Source organism: Poecilia formosa, unplaced genomic scaffold, assembly GCF_000485575.1.
Source record: "Poecilia formosa unplaced genomic scaffold, Poecilia_formosa-5.1.2 Scaffold27, whole genome shotgun sequence".
NCBI classification, from domain to species: Eukaryota; Metazoa; Chordata; class Actinopteri; order Cyprinodontiformes; family Poeciliidae; genus Poecilia; species Poecilia formosa.
In genome coordinates, this window is record NW_006799966.1 from 2,027,101 (window position 1) to 2,049,075 (window position 21,975).

General features: G+C 36.7%; 2 protein-coding genes across 4 annotated transcripts; both read left to right on the forward strand.

Moving 5' to 3' along the window:
• The first annotated feature begins 594 nt into the window (after window positions 1–594).
• On the forward strand, window positions 595–18,697 carry gjc2 (gap junction protein gamma 2). 3 transcript variants are annotated; one of them, XM_016669728.1, is made up of 3 exons: window positions 595–790; window positions 12,647–13,910; window positions 18,182–18,697. In XM_016669728.1, exons 2-3 carry the CDS (start codon window positions 12,675–12,677, stop codon window positions 18,182–18,184), a joined length of 1,239 nt encoding a protein of 412 aa, XP_016525214.1. In that variant the 5' UTR covers window positions 595–790; window positions 12,647–12,674; the 3' UTR covers window positions 18,185–18,697. The 3 variants fall into 3 exon arrangements, with proteins under 3 accessions (XP_016525214.1, XP_016525212.1, XP_016525213.1); XM_016669726.1 differs by lacking the exon at window positions 18,182–18,697 and having other exon boundaries at window positions 12,647–14,562; XM_016669727.1 differs by lacking the exons at window positions 595–790; window positions 18,182–18,697 and adding an exon at window positions 8,912–9,384 and having other exon boundaries at window positions 12,647–14,562.
• A 519-nt stretch (window positions 18,698–19,216) lies between these two features.
• On the forward strand, window positions 19,217–21,970 carry iba57 (iron-sulfur cluster assembly factor IBA57). Its single transcript, XM_007548631.2, has 3 exons — window positions 19,217–19,700; window positions 20,873–21,222; window positions 21,336–21,970. Exons 1-3 carry the CDS (start codon window positions 19,342–19,344, stop codon window positions 21,725–21,727), a joined length of 1,101 nt encoding a protein of 366 aa, XP_007548693.1. The 5' UTR covers window positions 19,217–19,341; the 3' UTR covers window positions 21,728–21,970.
• Window positions 21,971–21,975: the final 5 nt, after the last annotated feature.

Genomic DNA, 21,975 nt, shown 5'->3' on the forward strand with positions numbered 1-21,975 from the left:
CTAAAGACAGTACAGGAAAGGCCAACAAAAAAAAGCTATCAATACAAGTTAAATTACAGAGGGTAAATTGCATTTCAAAAACTTAATTATAAATATTTTAGAAAATTTACATTTGAAATTATGACTGCAGTGTAAATACAATGCAATCTTTTGTTTAAGATTTTGTAGTTTAATATTAATGCTTGAATTTTGAAGTAGCAAAAATGAACTGTTTTGCTACTAGCTGGAAGAAAAGATAAAAGTGTTTTGGCTACCTTGATTTATGTTTGTGGTTAAGTAGTTAGCACTAAACAAACTGGTTAAAATATATAAATATATGAAATATGTAATCATATAATTTTATTTAAATGGTTGATTCCACAGTAGTTTTTCCATACAGTAAGTTGTATGCTGTTTTTGTTTTTTTGTTTTTTGTTGTTGTTTTTTTTGCCACATTGAAGAGAATAGATTTTATATCAGTAGCTGATGCCTTAAATCTATGACACCTTATTTCTGGGTGAATGAATGTGGTTGTAGTGGTTGTGATGCTGCCATCAATAAATAAACAGTTTGTCAGTCACGGTCATGTAGCCGGATGAGCTGCAGAACAATGGGTCTTTTGGTGGCATGCTGGTCTTCTGAGAGGTCTGCCTGTACTTGGTGGAGAGGGGTTTTGATGAAAAATAACCCATTGTCGTTCTCATCCTGCAACTGAGCCAGTACACTGAAACGATTCCTTTGGATGTCAGCAAGGATATTCCTCCATTAAGTCTAGAAAGAGGTTTTTTTTTTTTTTTTCACATGTGGACAGGTAGGTAACCTTTTGTTGTCCTCCCTCTTACCTCTTCCACACACACCTTCTGTTCCCCCTGCCCCACTTCCCGTCTAGAGATGTAGGTTATTTCGCTTGCTCTAATAATCTAAAACAAAAGGTGGAATTTGAACCAGCACTTGAGTTTCACTGCATACACAAGTTGATGAAATAAGTTTAAATAACAGAAAATCAAGGCAGCAACAACACCTGCGAAGAAACCACAAACAGCAACATGATTTATGCAGCATTATTTTTGAGATTGTTGGATAGTGGTTTGAACGCAATTTGAAATCATTTAAACAATGTGTGTCTAGAACAGATTAACTGTGTGATCCCCACTTCTGTGAGTGCAGTGGAGAATAAAAAAAAAGTATGTTTTGAGTATAAATATGAGTACTTTGTTTGGTTTTTGCATAGTTTCTCGAGATGACTTTGATTGGTAGTTGATGCTGTACTAATGATTGGATTGACCAAAATTATAGCAAACTGGGATGCATCATCTAAATCTGCAGTGCCTTATTTTACTGACCAGATCACCAAATGCTTAGAAATGCCTCAGCCTTGAACTCTTATTGTTTGCTGATACTTATTTCAAAGGCCACAGCAACAACGCTGTTATCATTTCACCTTGTCAGTAAACAAAGTCTGGATAGGTCATTTACCTGTTTGTGATAGTGCCTGAGATTATCAATCGTTTCAAAATGGATGAAAAACGAATTGAAAAAAGACATGACTGCCATCTAGTGGGCATTTTTTTAGGATCAAGCTAATGAATGGATTACTGTATAGAGTTGAGTTTTGTTGTTGTTGTTGTTGTTGTTATAGTTACCGTATTTGTGAATAAGCAAGAGCTTCGGTGTTCCATCTCTGACTCTACTACCAATGATTCTGACCAGGTCTGTTGTTCCTTCAGCTGCTACTTTTTAGAATGACTGAACAGTTAAGAGTTAAGAGGGTGATGTTAAAGTTTTAATTTTTGTAGTTTTGTGACCTAAGGTATCTTTTTTTATTTGGATCAGTGTTGATTTTTGCTGCCATGCAGTTTGAGTAAATATCTTGGAAAAAACTTGCACATGCAGAATATTTCCCTTTCTTATGTGCAGTAAACATTAAGTTCAGACAGACTAGATGGAGAGAGTATTTATAAACACTAACTTTCAAGTGTTGCCACGGATTAAAAATTGCCTCTTGAGTGTTTCATGATGAGAAAAGCAGGACAAGGCAAAAAAATAATAAAATATAATAATAATAAAAAATTCATGGCAGATTTCAGCAACAACACAATTAAAAGTGTCTTGCATAATGAAAACATAAGAAGGTCTACATTACAGTTTCATCATAAAGAAAAGTAAAGAACAGCTGTTAATCAGTTAATATTGTAACTAACAGTCAAAAATAACTCTAATCCAATTAGTTTTGAACCAGAAAACTCTTTGCCTTGTTTGACTTGCTCGATCTACAGGGTTAAAGTGTTGCCGGCCACATTATCCAGCTGGAAGATGTTAGTGATTATTTCAAGTTCTTAGCCAAACATTTCCAAAAAGTTTACAAAAGTTTACAAAATAGTTATGAGAGAGAGACATACGGACACCCTTATGACAAAATTTAATCTGTGGAGTGATTTATGACCCTAATCATTAATTCCCCACCCCCCACCCCACACTTGTTAATCTAAAAATACATAAGCATTCCTTTCACATCTGTTGATAACTAAAAATAAACATTTCCATCTTTGGTAAACTTTTTCCCACCGCCTCTATGAATTTGCCAATGGAAACAGAGACAGTTATCAGAAATAAAACATTTCTCTCTGGCAGGTACAATTTAAACCCAGCCAGGACATCTGTTTGTGAATGATTTAAAATACAACACATTCACAAAGGGGAGGCTCGATGGCACTGGTGCTCAGTGTGGGTACTCTTAGGGAATTATAGTACATCACATTTTAAGTAGGGTTTGTGATTTCCTTCATCACAAACAACAAAAAAACCTGAATCTATAAGAACTAACCTTTAAATGTTCCTCGTTTGTACATGTACTTGTGAAAGACCTAACCCTAAGCTTTACTATTTTGGAGAAAGCATAAAGCACTGAGAAGATTAGTGTTGATTCAACAACAGGAAAAAGACTGAAGCAAAGTTGCATTCACAATGATGCGAGGACAAATGCTGGAAAGGGATCGATGTTAGGGGTTGTCTTTCACTTTAACTGCAGAAAGCTAAAAGTTAAATTTAAGTAGCCTCACATAGGCCTGTTTAGTCCCTGTCGCATATTCTTAAGAAATAAATTTACAAATGAGGAACATTTGTTACAGCAAGTGTTACAGAAAAAAAAAATCTGAGTTTAAAATTTAAGCTACTGTTTTCGGAACGGATGAAGGAAATGACAAACTCCTAGTCAGCACTGACTAGTCGTGCTACCATAAATAATGCAGTAAAACAGTTAAACTGTTGTTTTCCTTCAGAGGTATCTGTCCACGCGTAAGCGTGGACAGGGATGGTAGTTGTGGTGAGCAGGGTCAGGGGTCGCTCCCCTCCACGCTGTGCAGCAGGAAGACAGTTTGTCTCACATAGGCCTGTTTACTGCCAGTCAAATATTCTTAAGAAGTACATGTACAAACAAGGAACATTTAAAGTTTAGTTCTTATAGATTCAGGTTTTTTTTGTTGTTGTTGTTGATTGAATGAAGGAAATCACAAACGCTACTTAAAATGTGATGTACTATAATTCCCTAAGAGTACCCAAACTGAGCACCAGTGCCATCGAGCCTCCCCTTTGTGAATGTGTTGTATTTTAAATCATTCACAAACAGATGTCCTGGCTGGGTTTAAATTGTACCTACCAGAGAGAAATGTTTTATTTCTGATAACTGTCTCTGTTTCTATTGGCTAATTCATAGAGGCGGTGGGAAAAAGTTTACCAAAGATGGAAATGTTTATTTTTAGTTATCAACAGATGTGAAAGGAATGCTTATGTATTTTTAGATTAACAAGTGTGGGGTGGGGGGTGGGGAATTAATGATTAGGGTCATAAATCACTCCACCGATTAAATTTTGTCATAAGGGTGTCCGTATGTCTCTCTGTTATGAGTTTGCTGCGGACAACATTGCCATCTGGTGGCTATACATGTTTAGTAGATGTGCAACTCGCCTGCAAAATGGTTCGGTTACTGTTGCCTTACATCAAAAAAAGTCCCAGGTTATATTCTTGGGGTTGGTGAGTGTGGTGCCTGTCTGTGTGGAGTTCTCTTCTATGAATGACTGGGTTTTCTCCAGGTACTCTATTTTGCTCCTACCGTCTAAAAACATGCATATTGAGATAATTAGTGGTTTGAAATTGTCCTAAGGTATGAGTGCGTGTGCGCATGTCTGTTTGTCGTGTAATCGGTGGGAGACCTGTCCAGGATGCATACATTGTGTATCAAACACTGATCACTCCAGTTAGTCGGTGGTTTTCATTAACAGAATGAGGGAGTAAATTTGGACAGATAAAATTATTTCAAGCTTAAAGGTTTTGTGGGATTGTTATGGAATCACACAAAGTATTTAATTTGTTAATGTGCTACACATTTCCTGACCACATCATCTAATGTTATTCTCTTTATGGCGATCACAAAGCCTTGACCTTGAAGGTTAATATTTCAAACTGATTGCCTTCTGCTACGTCCTCTTTAATAAGAAGCTAATGCACAAGACATTTCTTAGTGTATGCAGAGTTGTGGTCCAAGCTTTTTGCATCAGAGTGCATCAAACACAAAGGCTGTAGTGCTGCAATCTGAAGAAATCCTGTGGCGTTGCTAGCAGTGTTATCAGTGTCTGGAGTTCACTGAGTTATAGAGGAAGGCAACAGCACTGAGGAAAAGCCGCAATAATGCATCACTGATAGTTGGAATGACCCTGACTAGGTCTGCTGTGCCTTTAGTCTTGCCTCAACTCCATCACTGACATGGTCAGTTAAGACAAGATGATGCTAAAGATTAAAGCTCTGCAATTCTGCAAACAACGCTTTGATGTTTTGATCATTACAATTATATTTCATATGTTGGACTCTGATTCCTTAAAGGAAAATCTCTGCAGCATGTGTACAAATTACCTGAAAATGTTTAAATAATATATATTTTTTTCCCCCTAAAAACATTAAATACTGCTAAAAATGCTGAGTCATATAGTATTTTCTAAATGACATAGTGAATATATATATATATATATATATATATATATATATATATATATATATATATTTCAACTGCTTTCTGACTGCTCTTTAATTTCCACTCATAGTGAGTTGCTTCATTGAAACGTGGGAGGCCCAGGCTGAGGAAAGTTGTTGACATCCTCCTCAAGGCTTTTCATCTTAGTTGTTTCAGCGTTGTCCAGCCTTAGCAAAACTGGCACGGGACGCACTCGACCCAAGGGTAGGAGATGCTCAGCTGAGAAACCGGGAGAAAAAAAAAAAAAGTGAACAAATGCGATGGGACTGCCACCACTCACAGGCTGCCTGTGGGATAGTCCCTCACAGCCTGGTGAGGGTGCTTTAATGATAGCGTTGGGAGAGGATGAGAGAGGAGGAGTCCAAGCACTAAGCTGAATATTTTGTTTCATTTTTATTTATTTTTTTTTCACTTTGGTGTCTTGTGTCACTCTTTTCTGTGAGGGGTAGAGGAAGAGGACGATAAAGGGGGGGGGGGGCATCCAAATCCCAGGCTACAGCTTGATTTGTTACATAAACATGGACCTTCACAGCCCCCAGTCTGCTCACATCAAATTTGTTCTGTAAATATATGTGGATGAAACTCTTGGTATGACATTGGTGGTGGCCAAGGAGAGTTGTCGAGATGTTCACTCCCACTCCCCAGTGCTGCATCACTTCACCTCACAGCTCACAGAAACCTCTCAAGGCAAGGCTGTTTGTAAATAAAACCATTACTTTTTTTTTTCTTAAATTATTTTCATCATCTCTTAAAACAATAAAAAATATATTTAATATTAAAAATGTATATATATGTTGTTAGTAAATTATTAAAAGCAACTCTAACCTTATGAATATTTACAACATTTTTGGGCTATCACGTAATAAGAGTCCTTGTAACAGGAGCAATGTCAAATAATGTCTTGCAGGGGAACTCTGTTATATTTTCCTGGCTATGGGCTGTCCAATCAATATTTATCAGCACCAACAACCGTTTCCCAAAGCTAAAACAGCCTGACTCGTTCGAGGACAAAGGGACAGATCTTTTTTTTTTTTTTAAGTTAAACAGTTTCTGGGCTGCTGTTGTGCTTTGACGTGTGTTTCAAATATTATAAGACACTTCCAGGAAAGCAAAATGCTACTGTTTCCTAATTACCTAATTTCAGATTTCAGATTATTATCACAGCATGTAGCTAAAGCTACAGAGAAGATTTTACAGGCTCTCAAAATATAAATAGTTTTGACCTTACAAAAATAAACAAAATAATGCTAAAAAATATGCCCGTGTATATGGACAGCTTGTTTAAATCCCTACTCTGCTTGCTTCAAGGCAATCTGAAGCAGAAAAAAAAATGGAATTTATATTATAGGATTTGACAATATTTGGCCTCTCTACTTGCAAAATGCCCCCAATTTTATTTATTTATTTATTTTTTTTTGTCTTTTATAAATCCACTTTGAATTCTGGCAAGATATTTCCAAAACCTAATTTTTCTTACTGTGAATTGATGTGCTGATTTTGATGCATGGCTGATCTAACTATGATGATAAAAAAGTAAAAATCGTTCTTTATGTTCTGCTTTCTGACAAAAGCGACTTGTATTTGATTTTTAATGTTTTTTATTTCATCCACTGTTACAAAAAAAATCTTAGTTACACATGAAAAAAATTAAAACCGAGACATGATGCTACCACCACTCTATTTGATTGTGGATATGCTTGTCTCCTGGTGATATGCAGCATTTTTTGAGCTTTTCTTATCTTTTGAAAATGTGGCCCCAGCTATAACATATCCTTTGGCAGATTTTAGACATGCCTGGATATTTTCTTTTCACATTGTAAGCACATTTCATGTTATTTAGACAGAAGGAAGCACCAACCTTTCTGTGTCCAGTCATGGAATTTGCTTTAAAGGCAGGCAACATAAGTTGGGTCATTCAGCTTTAGCCTCTATATCAGTGTGCACAAACGTACATCCAATGCATTGAAATTTTATTTTGGCATTTTAATTATGTGGCAACTCAAAAGCAAAATGATCAGCACATGGTTGTGGTCGGATGCAGTGTTTGTCCATCACATTTCAGATGCTGTGAAATGGCGCAGAAATTATAACAAAACACGATTTAACTTGACATGTTGATGTGATAACTGAGTGTTCTCACATCAACATTAACAACATTAAAAAGAAAAACTAAATTTCCATTTCCTTACCAAATAAACCGTCTGCTTTTTGCCGGTTATTTCTGAAAGATGCCGAATGTGTTGCAACTAAAAAACACGTGCCTGTTGTTCCCTAGGGCTTATCACATGTCAAAACTCCAAATGGTGCGGTCAATCCAACAGCCTTTCTCTTTCTCATTTTATTGCTGCATCAGTTCTCTTAGATGACGAGTCTTGCCTCTGAGGTGAGGCCCCAGGTCAAAGAGTTCTTGCAGGCTCAAATGGCTAGCTCTGGGGGTTCTATTTAGACCAAAATTCACTCAAACAAGTGATTTAGTGGGAAATATTTATAATAATACTTGCAAGTGCTGCTTCCTTTCTCTTCCTGTGATAAATGGCTGTGTGATTTGGACGCTAACCAATTTGTCAAGTTGTAACCAAGAGGGAAAGGCATCTGCAGTAGCAACCATTCAACCCAAAAGGCCAGCACTGAGAAGGTTTGACGTAAAACATTGCAGGATTTGACAAATGTGCATGAAAATGTCAAAAGTTGCACAGTTCATGAAGATAGAAAAGAAGCGCCCCATGCTCAACAGAAGTGAATTCATTTGACTTTTAACTTTGTTATCACCATTATGTTCTCCTTTACATTGGAGATTGTGGCTGGATGGGACAAAATGTATAAAGATTCATGACTACTTTTACAAGGCACTGTAACAAATTTTGTTGCTGTTGAAGCTACAATCTTATTAATGTAAGCAAAGTAGAATTGTTGAGCATTACTCTTTGCTTTATAACCATATAAATATCACAGCAAAAGATTACCAATGGCCATGTAAAAGAAACACTGTAAAACAATCACTGTGACAATAACCAGGCTTGTGTCATTAATGCAAACCAGACACCAAGCCATTTATCTGTCCTCTGTTCAAAAATAATTTCTCGTTCCAAATTCTGACAGCAAGTTCTGGCAAACAGAATAAAGTCAGGGAGGAATTACTTTCCAGTTTTAATTTTCCATGAATCACACCCCAGTCTCCTCCCCTCTTCCGTTCTTTGTTGTGTCATTGCTGACTAAAAGAAACAACTGACTATGTGTGTGTGACAGCACTTGATAAAGAAACTCCTCCACGCATGTGAGAAAAACTCAAATATATTTAATAATGTTAGCCATTGGGCTGCAGCAGAGCAAGGTGACAGCTAAAAGTTTAAACCCAAAGTTGGAAAGGACATGTTGCGGGAATGCAGAGCGTGATCTGTTCGGTTTTCTGTTATCTGGCTATCTGCCGGGATGAAAGATCTAAATATTATGACACTTGACATGACTGAACGTACCTGCTGGTTACATTTTAGCTGATCTGCACCAAGGCAAGGTGGCTTATGTCTTGGTGACACTTCTGTCCTAAAAGTCCCTGTCTTTGTCTCCCTAAAGTTGTTTCTTCATAACTGTCACCCTGTGTAAACTCTTATGTAATTGACAAACAATAAAGACGTTGCAAATCTGCAACTGTGGTTGCCGACTGTGAACCCTACGTGACTGAATCGGAAAGAAATCGATGTAAACATACCACAGGACCCATTTGTGAAGTCTTAAATTTGCATATCCATTTACTCAGTGAGCTATTGCCATGTATAAATCTTTGGAGGCATGATGACCTAAAAACAAGACACAGATGGAAAAACAGAAGCACAGAGAGCAAAACAAAGTAAGAGAAAAAGCGAGAGAGGGAGACTCATCATCTGTTGCAAATGGGGTGAAGGAGTGGTGGGGGGGAAGGGGCGTTAGACTGTGTTGCGAATAACACGTTCCCTCAACTGGGTGTTCGTTTCAATCTGCAGTACAATATTCTCAAGTCTGAACCCTTGGATGAGGGTCATTTGCCAGAGGAGGATTTTTTTCTTTTTTTCTTTTTTTTTTGCGTCCCTCAGTTTTTTTTTTTATACTTCCTTCTTGGGCAGAAGACTGGTGTAATAGAAACCAGACACAAGCCAGCATGTGAGGCATCCATCCACTATAGCAAGACCTCACTTCTTTGCAGACTAGGCTAACAGGATAAGAAGGAAATTCTCGACCAGGAAATTAAGCCTCCACTTTAGGTTTTAGTTTATCCGAATGTTAATATGACAGATAAAAACAAGTGCTTAGGGATGGAATTGTCCCATAATGAGTCAGGCTCTGCAGAAATAACTAGGGAGGACAAGTGAGGACTCCAGAATGGGGAAATTCATGTGCAACTCTTTCAGGTGAGTTAATTTTGTTAAATTTTGTTTCCCAAAATGCATTCTGTGAAATTCTACTGCTAACTCTTTGTTCATGCTTATTACTAATATTAATATATGTTTTTTTTTATGTATGTATTTCTTGAAGGTCCAGATTTAAAAATCTAAATTTGAATACTTGTTGTTTATTTAAATATCATCATTTGATTCAAAACTAATAATAATGCTGATCTTTTTTCCTACGTTTTCAATATATGTTTTTTATTATACACTTTATGTATTGATACAGTTTTTGATATAATGTAATGTAATGCTTAGAATAAAAAGAAAAAAAAAGAAAAAGAAAACTATTTTGGTAATGTACAAACAAATAAAACAAACTTTGATCTTAGTTTGAATTTTACGAAAAGCTGAAATCTATATATAGTGAATAAAATTTGTGTATGCATTTTCTGTGTGTCTTTTTCAGTGGATTTTCTTCTTGTTAGTTTCAAAGCCATACATTTTTGCTCAACCATGCAAACTATGTTGACTGAACTTTTGTTTTTCGATTTGATCTAAGAGTGGAAAGAAATAGTGTGCAACAAAAATTTGTCCTATATAAATGCACTGCAGCAGGTCAAAATGCAAATTTATATCTGTGTTTAATGATTAGTTGCTAAAAAATAATAATCAAAATCAACATAATGGAGGATAATAACAATACAAAAAAATAAAAAAATGAAATTGTAGGAAAAAATGTATACAAAAAAAACATTATTGCCCTCTTAATTTGATTTAAATAAAAAGATGTATGTGTGTTAATGTTGATGGTAAAGATGAAGTGGGTGGTAGTGTATTATTTATTTACTTTTCTTAGCACGTTGATTATTAATATTTTGAGTTTATTTTTTCTTGACTTTGAATTTTTTTCTTCAATATGAACACATCAATATCGATAGAGCAAGTAAACACAGCTTTCTCTTTGAAGCAATGCCAGTGTTTTTTTTTTTTTGTTTTGTTTTTTTTAATAATTAGTACAGTTTAAATTTGCAACAAATCATACTTGCAGGCAAATTTTTATTTATATTTTGTCTGCAAAATATAAAATTATTATTATTATTTTTTTTTATTATCCCACAGTGGGGAAGCTTTGGTCCAACAGCAGCAAAGTGACAGACTATCGAAGCAAGTAGGTTTGTAAATGTAATAAATGAAACAAAAGATATGTGTTTTTTGAAAGAACAAATACACACTGAGAAAGCAGTGGAAAGCTGGCTAGCAACAAGACTTCTCTGTTGTTGTCACTTGTTTATTTTATTTAGGCTAGATGATGCTGTGACAAACACCATAACCATTCTTGCCCAGGTCTCTCTTGAAAAAGAGCTTTTTAATCTCAATGAGACATTAAATAAAGGTTACAAACAAATAATAAGGTACATTTAAATCTAAGTAACTGAATTGAACAGGGCTGTTGTAGTGCCATTCTGGAGCAGACATTTTCAACTCGTCATATTTTCAACTCTCTTCTGCACCGGGAGTCCTGGTGGAACAGGGGAGACTTTCTGGTTGGGGCAACAAGCCTCTACTGTTCTCTCAGATGGTTGGGTGGATGGCATATCACACAAGGCAGTACAGTATCACAGTCGTGAGATCAACATACAGACTGTAGTTCTGTAGAGTGAATGAAAGTGCTAAGCTGTCTCCTCTTCACAGTTCTGATTGCCTCACAGTATCTGCAGTGATGTTGCCCGTGAGGAGCGTATGACCCTGTGCAGTCTTATGTCATCCTCTTTTTTTTTTTTTTTTTTTGCTTTTTGCTCTGGTGCCTAACTATCATCATGTTGTGCTAAAGTACTCTGACAAGATCAAACTTTGAACTGTGAATGGTCTTTTCACCAATCCACATAGTTGCCATTTTATTTCCAGCCTTCTGTCCAGCTGTTGGGGTGTGGTGATCATGGGTCCGATTAATTTCTCCTAATTGTAGTGCCTGATGAAGGACTTTGTCTTTTAATCTGTTCTCCTCTATTTTGTGCAATTTTCTTCAGTTTTAACAGGCATTCACTTGAAAGCAGTCCTATCTAGAACAGAATCCCACTGTGGTGAAAATCTTTGTATCCCATATGTTTGACATTCTGTTTGGATTGTGATCAAAATAAGATCAAGAAACAATAGAAATTGTTTGTAATGTATTGACTGGTTGGAATTGTGTGTGTGTGTGTGTGCATGCTCGTGTGTGTGTGTGTTTTTTTTCTTTTACTGGTGTTTTGTTTGAGCAAAGAAGAGACACTAATGAAAAACTGATTGACACAAAAAAAACTAAAAAAACTAAAAATGAAAGAGATAAATTTGTGTCTGATTTTGTATTTTCCTTCCTATGAAGGGTCTGAAATACAAAATGAATAAATACATAGCTTTCCTTTTCATTTTATGAGATTACCATGTATATTTCATCATTTAGGTGTCAAGAAATGTTTGACTCTAATCCTAAACTTCAAGAGTAAAATTAAGGGCTCTGGATTGGTTTGCTCCCTTGTCAATTCACACCTATTATTTCATGCCTAAAATTGCCATTTATATCATTCTTACTTCTCTTTTGTACCTACAGATGAACCTTTTCATGGCTTTATGTAAGCCGTTAAATATAACTTTATTTTTCAGTCTAGTTAAGTGATTTAATAAATTAAGGTGATAAATGTTCACATGACTACTCAAATCTCAGTGTTATTTTGGTTCAATAGTAAACTGTAATATATTTTTGTAATATGCTTTTTAAGCCATTTATTTTGGTTAAAATTTCCTTTTGGCCTTTTTTTTAATCTTTTAAAATCAGAAAAGTTTGATACAAACTAAATAACTCTGATAGACATTGAATTTATTGGATTCGCTTAACAACATTTCTTTGCAGGAAACTACCAGGATCATTTTGAAAATTAATTGAAATAAATTCAAAGCGGGGATGAAATGTTCCCCTGATGGGTATATATTAATACATGTTTGGTACAAAGTGGTTTGAATGATCGCTTCAGGTCGTTATTCCACTTTAGAATATAATTAAAAGGCCCTGAAACGACATAAATAAAATCAGCCTGATCTTTGATTTGTTGTATTATATGATGGTATGATTTCTTTGTTTGTTTAAATTTTTTTTCATAGGGTTTTAGTTGAAGAAACAATCACCAAGAGTCACAATAAACATAAGTTTCTGCTCCAGGAATAAAACTGTGGTTTGGGACCAGAAATCATGAGTTCAATGTCTATCAGTATGTCGGTATAATTTCTCATTTTGTCTTTTGTTTTGCAGATTGTAGTTAAAAGCTTGTAGGAGCAACATGAGCTGGAGTTTTCTCACCCGCCTTCTGGAAGAGATTCACAATCACTCCACATTTGTGGGCAAAGTGTGGCTCACTGTGCTCATCATCTTTCGCATCGTACTGACAGCTGTTGGAGGTGAATCCATCTACTCTGATGAACAAGCCAAATTCACCTGCAACACCAAGCAGCCGGGCTGTGACAATGTATGCTACGATGCCTTTGCCCCCCTCTCGCATGTTCGTTTCTGGGTCTTTCAGATAATCATGATTTCCACTCCCTCTATCATGTACATGGGTTATGCCATTCACAAGATAGCTCGATCCTCTGAGGATAATCGCAGGAAGCACCAAAGACTCCGCAAGAGGCCACCTCCTCACACAAGATGGAGAGAAAGTCAGCCTCTTGAGGGCGTCCTGGAAGAGGAGGAAGATGATGACGCTGAACCAATGATCTACGAGGATGCACTCGATGTCCAGGAGGCCAAGGTAGATCCTGTGAGCAGCACTGGCAAGGACCCACCAAAACACGATGGCCGCAGAAAAATCATGCAACAGGGCCTGATGAGAATCTATGTTTTCCAGCTCATGTCACGAGCTGTTTTTGAAATTGCTTTCCTAGCTGGACAATATCTACTGTATGGATTTCGAGTAAGTCCCTCTTATGTGTGCAACAGGGTACCTTGTCCACACAGAGTGGACTGTTTTATCTCCAGACCAACAGAGAAAACAATCTTCCTCCTTATTATGTATGTGGTGAGCTGTCTCTGTCTTGTGCTAAATGTGTGCGAAATGCTTCACTTGGGAATTGGCACGTTTCGGGACACTCTTCAAATGAAGAGGAACCGCGGCCGACGTTCCGCATCCTATGGCTACCCGTTTTCACGCAACATCACATCCTCCCCTCCTGGGTACAACCTTGTGATGAAAACAGACAAACCCAGCAGGATCCCCAACAGCCTCATCCCCCACGAGCAGAACATGGCCAACGTAGCCCAGGAGCAGCAGTGTATAAGCCCAGACGAGAACATCCCCTCCGACCTTGCAAGCCTGCATCGACACCTGAGGGTCGCTCAGGAGCAATTGGATATGGCCTTTCAAACCTATCAGACCAAAACCACCCAGCAGACCTCCAGAACAAGCAGCCCTGTTTCTGGGGGCACCGTGGCAGAACAAAATCGATGCAATACAGTCCAAGAGAAGCAAGGAGCGAGGTCAAGATCAGCCACGGACAAGGCAGCAACCATCGTGAAAAATGTAAAGACCTCTGTATGGATATAGAGATTCATCTATTCTAGGAAACTGACATTAAAATGAAAGTATCCAGAGTTTGAGAGCTGTAAAGGATGAAGAGAGTTATGTATGGACAGCAACGACCTAGATTTGAATCATATTAAGAAAAGACATAGGCACAATAATAGTCTAGTTTTGGATATAAATAAAAAAGTAAAAACACATAAAGTTCAAAGTCAATATCATAAATCTTTACTGTAGTAGTAGATGTTGGTTATGGATAATATGTACCTGCTTAGTTTAGCATCTTTAATTCCAGCTACATTTCATTGCAAACTTTTATTCTAACGTATCATCACAGGAAACTGAAAGGTATGCACTTGGAGCAACTGAGTTCTGCAATTAGCAATTGTGGTGGAAAATGGAAGTGAAGCACTTGAATTGCACTAAGATTTTTTTTTCTACATAGACTATTATTGATAGAAATATGCATGTTTTACATTTAGATAAATATTTTTGGATGAGAAGCAATTTAAATAGAACTATTTTAATAATAGCAGAGAAGAAGTAAGGACATTTCTGGGAAACATTTGCACAGTTTGGTGATCTTCAGACTGAAGAGTGTGCAAAGCCCTGAACTGTGTGTCATAATTTTAAAAAAGGCTTTGTTTTGTCACACAAGGTAGTGAATAAATACAAACTGTAACAATTCTCTCTGCTAAGGAGTAATATCTTTTGAGTAGACTATCCACTATTTACAGCTGGAAACTTGAATGAGTACAGACTATAGTAGGAATCCTGTTACCATTTAGCCATTTAGAAAACTCATCCTAAATTCAGATTGATTCAAATTGTAAATTTTTCTCTGTTACTAAAATGAATTTATAACAGGGAATACTTCCTTCATTACGTTCAAATCTCAAAGTGCCTCAAACTCCTAAAGACTGTTTTAGCATTCTCTTTAAGGTTAAATTAAATGATTTGAAATTTCAGATCTTCTTCTTGTGCAGCAGATCTTTGATTCAGTGACTTATTGCCCAAATGATGGTGTGTCCCTTGGAACAAAAGTTTTCTATGCTAAACTTAGAAACTTTGACAACAGCTATGCAGTGACAATGCTGTTAAAGTAAAAAAAAAATAAATAAAAAAAAAATCCAAGTTTAGATACCTTAGAATACTTTAATAAAATAATTTATCTGAAAATAATTATATCACTTTTCACTAATCGCATATATTTAAAAACAGTTTTCCATAACTGGCAAAGCATTGGACCCATGTTAATTCAACATAGTAACTCAAATAACTTCAGAGCTTCTCATCGCAAGCAATAAATCCAGCAAGAATGACACTTCATACTGATTACTTCAAATTATGACATCTTATTTCCCATATAATTACTTTGATTTACTCACATAAGGTTAACAATGTCTGCAGTCCAAAAGACCTCTTTCTGTGTGTGGTCAGTGGGACTTCAAACAGAGGAGGTTTTTGTCCATTCTTCAGAGAATTAAGTAGTGTAAAATTATGATGATTTCCCTTTTTATACAAGAAAAATAAAGGGATTGAAATATTGGGTGTGCAGAATTATTTTTTTTTTCCCCTTTGGCTTTAAGCATCTGTGATCTATGAATGATGCGTCTTGGAATTCCATTTGCTCACACGTGTACAAACCTTAAGGATGTTGCACATCAACAACTATGTTAGAAGTACTGAGACTAAAGAATGTCTGTCCTTTCACAAATAAATAAAATAACTTATAACTTATACAAATTACAACAATAACTTTGTTGTAATTTATATTAGTGGGACTATAGGACTCACTACACTTGTAAAAGAAAATGCAGCAATATGTTTTATTTCTAAAGCATGATCTGAGTTTTAAAGGCTTGTTTTAGTGTTGTGTAAAAGTATTCATACCATTTGAACAGTTTCACGTTTTGTCACATTATTCAACCACAAACCTCAGTGTACATGATCAAGATTTATTTTATTTGAACACATGGCTATGCTAAGATTGCTCAATCTCAGTTCAGTCTTGGATTGAGAGTCTGTAGACTAAGTGGGAATTTTTATGTTGTGTTTTATGCAACAGCTTTCTATAAGCTACTCTTCCAGTTTTGTGGAACAAACAAATAATAGTAAATATGATATATTTTCAGCTGAATGGTAACCTGTGCAACTCTTCCATAATTATGATGGACCTCTTGAGTGCCAAGTCTCTATTTAATGCCTGACCTGTCAGTTTAGTTGGACAACTGTGTCTTTAAGAACTGCACTTATCCCATATTGCTTTCATTTACAGATGATAGATTGAGTTTTGCCTTATGAGATGTTCAAATCTTAACTAAAATCATATTACAAAAAGTTGAACTCTACTAACTAATTAGGCAAATTTTGAGGGCAAAGAGTTGTACTTGATTTTATTTGGTGCTGTTGGATTAAAGTTGGCTGAATCCAAATGCACACTACATTTCTTTTATTATTATTTTGACAAAATGTTCAGAACTATGTATTCTTTTTGCTACACTTGACAGTTACAGGCTTCTTTATGTCTTTAACATAACATCAAATAAATGAAAGACATTGATGATTTGTGATTAATGTGATAAAGTGTGAGACGGTTGAATGGGTGTGACAAATGTTCAAAGGCACTGCATATGAAATCCTGTCAAATGTAAAAGAGAAAACACACTTTAATCAAAATGTAGTGGATGTTAAAGGAACACAATGGAAATACAATATAAAACGGGTTTGCCAAAACTGTTTCTGAGAAGCTATTACTTTGGTAAATGTAACTTACCAAAGTAAGTTACTTTGGTAACTTACTTTGGTAACTTACTTTGGAAGACTGCATGCATTTCTGCATGCAGTCTTCATTTGTTTACATTAAACGAACAATCTAGCAAACCAAAACTGTGCAAAGTTAGGAGGAACTTCAAAAAGCTGCTGTGGACATAATTCTACTCTTGTTCAAACAACAGGTATCCTGACAAATTTCAAATTACACTTATTTTAGAATTAAAACTTAAGAGCCACAGCCAAAGTGCAAAGTTTTTCACAACAAAAAAATGGATAGGCTATGCCCAGTATTGCTAAGGAAAGACTGAGCTCAGTTTTGAGGTTTCTTTGATGAAGTGATATATTGATTTCTAAACTTGGTCCTGGTTTTGCTTTGTTGTAGCTAAAGGCTCGCTGAAAGTACTGATGCCATTAATCTAATCATACACTGACAGGCTAGGACGTCTGGTGGAGTTAAGCAAAAAAACCTAAGATTCCCCTGATACAATCATGATGATTCATTCCATTGTTAATTTGACATTTATGTTTCACTGTTTAGCAGAAGAAAACTAATCTGTTAGAACAAAAAAAAAAAAGCAAATAAAATATCTTCAATAACCTGATTTGACAGTCTGGAAACCCTTAAGCTAAAAAACTTCTGAAACAACTTTTAATTCAGTTCTAGTCTTCTGTCTGCATGGTTGTACACATACATAAGACAAATCAGATTACTGTGAATTAATCCATAGTTTGCAGACAGAATAAAACAGTCATCAATACTAGAAGACAACATGAATCAACTGTGCTATTACTAAACATGTACGTTTCTCTTTATTTATTTTTTTCAAGACAAGAATGAAACTGATACCAAGAGCTTTTGAGTTTTTACTGTTTGTGGTCTATGAGTGACAACAATCTGTGTTCTCTATATAAGGAGTAAGGTTTCATGACAGAAACAACACATCTCTGAAAGAAAGCTACATACACAGTGAAATGTGGTAGCTACAGCATCATGATCTGGTGTTACTTTTATTCATATGGGACCAAATTTTTTCTCAAGGTAGAGGGAATTGTGAACACGTTATTATAAATATCAGAGAGTTTTGACAAAAAGCTTTTAAGGGCCAGGGATAAATATTGCCAAGTCGAAATGCGAATTGCTTGCAGACTAAATCCAAGAAGACTTGACATCAGAGCAGAATCAAAAGCAGGCTCAATAAAGTACAGCAGGTAAAAGAAAGTATTAAATAATTCAACCTATTATCAGTACAAATATTTCTATTCTTTCCATTGACATGAGATTCACACCTATGAACACTCAAATAAGCCACACATACAGAAACAATTCAAACAATTTAGTCCACAAAGGAATGCTACATGTTTGGCCTATGAAAAGGTATTCATTGCCACAGTACTGGTAGGATTGGTAAAACCAAGGATGCATTCACACAAGTCTCTGTTTAACATCATTATTATTGCATTGATTCTATGCATTTATAAACTTCTGAATGTTCCAGTGATCATCGTTGGTGCCACAATCTGGACATGGAAAGGAAGAAGATGTAATCTGGAAGTGGGAAGGAAGGAACCATAACCTGGAGGTGTGAAAGACATAATTTCACCACAAACGAGCCACAGTCACTCCCACTTTCTGAAAAGTGATGCTTTCAGGTGGGAACATCGTGATGTGGGCTATATTACAGAATATGGACCAGGATATTTTTGGCAAGACTCTGAAGATGTAAAGAATAGAGTGAATTACCATGTAGGAAAAATATTTCCAAAGACACAGACAAATAATATCTTTATTGGTGTGTTACTTATGCTCTGTGTCATTCCAACATTTTTATGGTAACTTTATTTGTGGACAAGTCCGTCTTGATTTCTTTACGTGTATAGATTGCTGGGGTTGTTACTGGTGTGAATTTCACATCAATAGAAATTTTAGAAAAATATTTTCACTAAAATGTTCAATATCTAATTTACCCACTGTCTAAATGTATAATCTCCATACAAATTATGGCTTTTGCTAAGAAAAAAAAAGTGGAGGGCAAGCAAAGTAATTGTGGAACACTAACATGTTTTTGGAGCCTTTTTTTTATATTTCACCCATTAACATATTTGTTTGTTTGTTGAATTGTACAGCATACAATAAAGGTGAAAAGGTTATGAAATTATCATGGTGTCATTTTTGATTCCCAAAAATGTGGCATTTTATGTTTAGTTTATCATCCCCATTCTCTTTTCAGTTGTCTCAAATGTAGTCTCTCTTCGACAGCAGATTGCCTGTCTAGTTAGCAACATTCCACCTTCATCCAGTCTTCCTTGCTCCCCTATTTTGAACAGTATTTAAATTCTCCAAGTTTTCACACACACTGACTAAATATCAGTGTGCGCTTTCATTTAAAAACTATAACTAAGTTATAGTTTTTGTTCAAGAAATAAAAACTGTATTGTTTTTGATATGAGCCAAATAAACTGGATCCCAAAAGAGAACCAAAATTCCCGTCAGTACTGAAAAAAAAACAAAAACACTGATCTCGTGCTGCGCTATTTTGGAGCAATGCATTTTGGGACACCAAGATGGCGTCTTCTGTGTTGCTGTAAGATGTTGTGTTCTCAGTGATGCAGATTGATTCCGTTATAATTAAAAGAGTTTGATAACTATTACACGTCTATGTCACCATTTAATATGGTCAGTTTTAATTTTATCCGGGGAGCGCTCACTCGTCTCGGAGTTAAAATCGGAAAACACAGCGGTTTGTCCGAGACGCTTCTCTGGGGAGCTGCAACTCCAGTAAGGATCCGGGTCCGAAGTTACACTCAAGAGTCCGGTAAAGATGGCCACGGCCAGTTTATTTGTTACCAGCTTCCGCATAGGACCCTGCTGAAGATTCAAGGACCGGACACAAGCCCGTTTCTCCAGGGGATTATAACCAATGACATGAGGCTACTAGAGGAGCCTGGGTGCACTGCCATGTATTCACACATGCTGAATGTGCAGGGACGAACCCTGTATGACATCTTGTTGTACAGGTGAGAAAGCTTTGCACATATTTGCTCAATATTTCTTATTTGCTCACCTTTAACAAACTATAAAGTGACACATCTTTGCTGACAGTTCTGAAGCTTGTCGTAAGTGAGTGAAACAGCCATGTATAGAAAGTCGAAAACATGTAAACAAGGTCCTGCAAAAGTAAACACTCCGGGTAGATGCTGAAATGTTTCACCATTCTTCTTTCCAAAGAAGCTCAAGCTCAGTCATACTTGACGAAGAGCGTCTTAACATCTCATTCTTAACTGAATATAGGTCAGACTGATCTATTTTAACACTTCATATGCTTTCATTTAAACTATTCCACTGCAGCTTTGCCTGTATTTACGTGAACATTTTTCAAAACTGTTAGCCCTTCTATTAACAAATGCTTCACTTTCTGTTCATCTATGGCTAAACGGTTTAAGAAATGTAGATAAATACTTTGGTACAACAAAATACAACACATACAGTCTAAATTTAAAATCAGAATCATTGAGAATTTTCCAATTTTAACTTAGAAGTTATTTAGCATCTTTTCTTGCTATTCTCTATAGATTCAGTCACAAACATACAGGTTGAACCATAGCTGACATTAGATAAGGCACAGGGTGCACCCTGCACAAGTTATCAGTTGGACACAGAAACACAAGAGGAAGGGAAAAAAAAAACAAACTTGCACACCAAATTTACATTTCACACAGGGATAGCTAGACTATGCAAAAAGCATTCAACCTATTTGGCCTGGTTGGCTTGTTTCCCCTAATGCCTGCCATGCACACAGCTTATACAGCCAGGTTATCATTCAGTGATCCAAAAATAATCAACATGTGATGTTAAGTTCTCCATCATAGAATATTTTATAGTATATATATCAACCAAACGATGGTCCAAACACAGCAGCAAATCTGGCTGAACAAGAAAAGAATCAATTCGGGACCTTCAGATAGTTGTATATACGTAGATATGCTTGCAAAGCCAAAACTGGTGAATGGAGTTTAGTGTTGCAGGAAATGAGGGAGACCCGAGGTCCAATTAGAATAAAAATAACTATTTTTTTTAAAGGGAATCTCATAACTGTCACGATTTTCAGATCCTCATGCAGGCCAGTTGGCATATAATTTATGATTGTTGCATTATAAAGTCTGCACATACTTGCTGTATTTCCCTCCAGTTTGAAAGAAGCAGAAGGAGGACATGGTGTTTTCTTGGAGTGTGACAGCACAGTTGAGAACTCAATCCTGAAACACTTGAAGGTGTACAAGATCCGTAGGAAAGTGAGCATCAGCCTCTGTCCGGAGCTGTCTGTGTGGGCAGTACTTTCACAGCAAAGCAACCCAGATCAAGAGGCCAGGAAACCTGAGCTGTCTGCCCCTGAAAAAGCTGTGGTATGGGAGGCTGATCCCCGAGCTGCGCAGATGGGATGGAGACTGGTGTTGCAAAATCAGTTTAACCCCTTGGAAATCATTGCATCTTGTCAAAAAGGAGACACAGCGGATTACCACAAACATCGCTACTCAATAGGTACGATCAACGACTAAGAAGAGAGTTTTTGTCAGATAATAAACAGTTTGAGTGGTCTTAGTTTATGCCCTTGATATTCTGTGACAACTTTTTTTTTCTCTCCTTCCATGCAGGACTTCCTGAGGGAGTAGACGATCTTCCCCCTGGAGTCGCACTCCCACTGGAGTCTAACCTCGTCTACATGCAGGGTATCAGCTTCAGCAAGGGTTGCTACATCGGTCAGGAGCTCACGGCCAGGACTCATCACACTGGGGTGATTCGAAAACGCCTCATGCCAGTGCGCTTCTCGTCTCCGGTCCAACAACTCGAGGAAGGAACCGCACTCCAGACGCAGTCGGGCAAGCCAGCTGGTAAACACCGATCGGGCGTTGGGGAGCTGGGCCTAAGCCTAATCCGCACTGCTCACGCCAAAGAAGTGTTGTCGCTGAAGTCTTCTGACGACACCTTAGTGACACTTGAAGTCTCTGTGCCAGACTGGTGGCCTAAAGACGTGAAAATTAACTGAAGAGGAGGTCGTTTTGTTGCTCCTTGAAATGTGACATGGATCGCGTTTGACAGATTTATGACCGGCAAAACCCTCAAGTAGAGTTTGTTACACTGCCATTGCTTTAAACATGTTTTGTCTGAACCAAAACCTGCTTATTTATCTCAAATGTATTCTTTATCATTTATAGAAAATTGTATATCTAAAAGATGATGCTGTATTGGTGCCTACTAAAAAAACTGAAAATAAAAGCAACACAAACACTATTA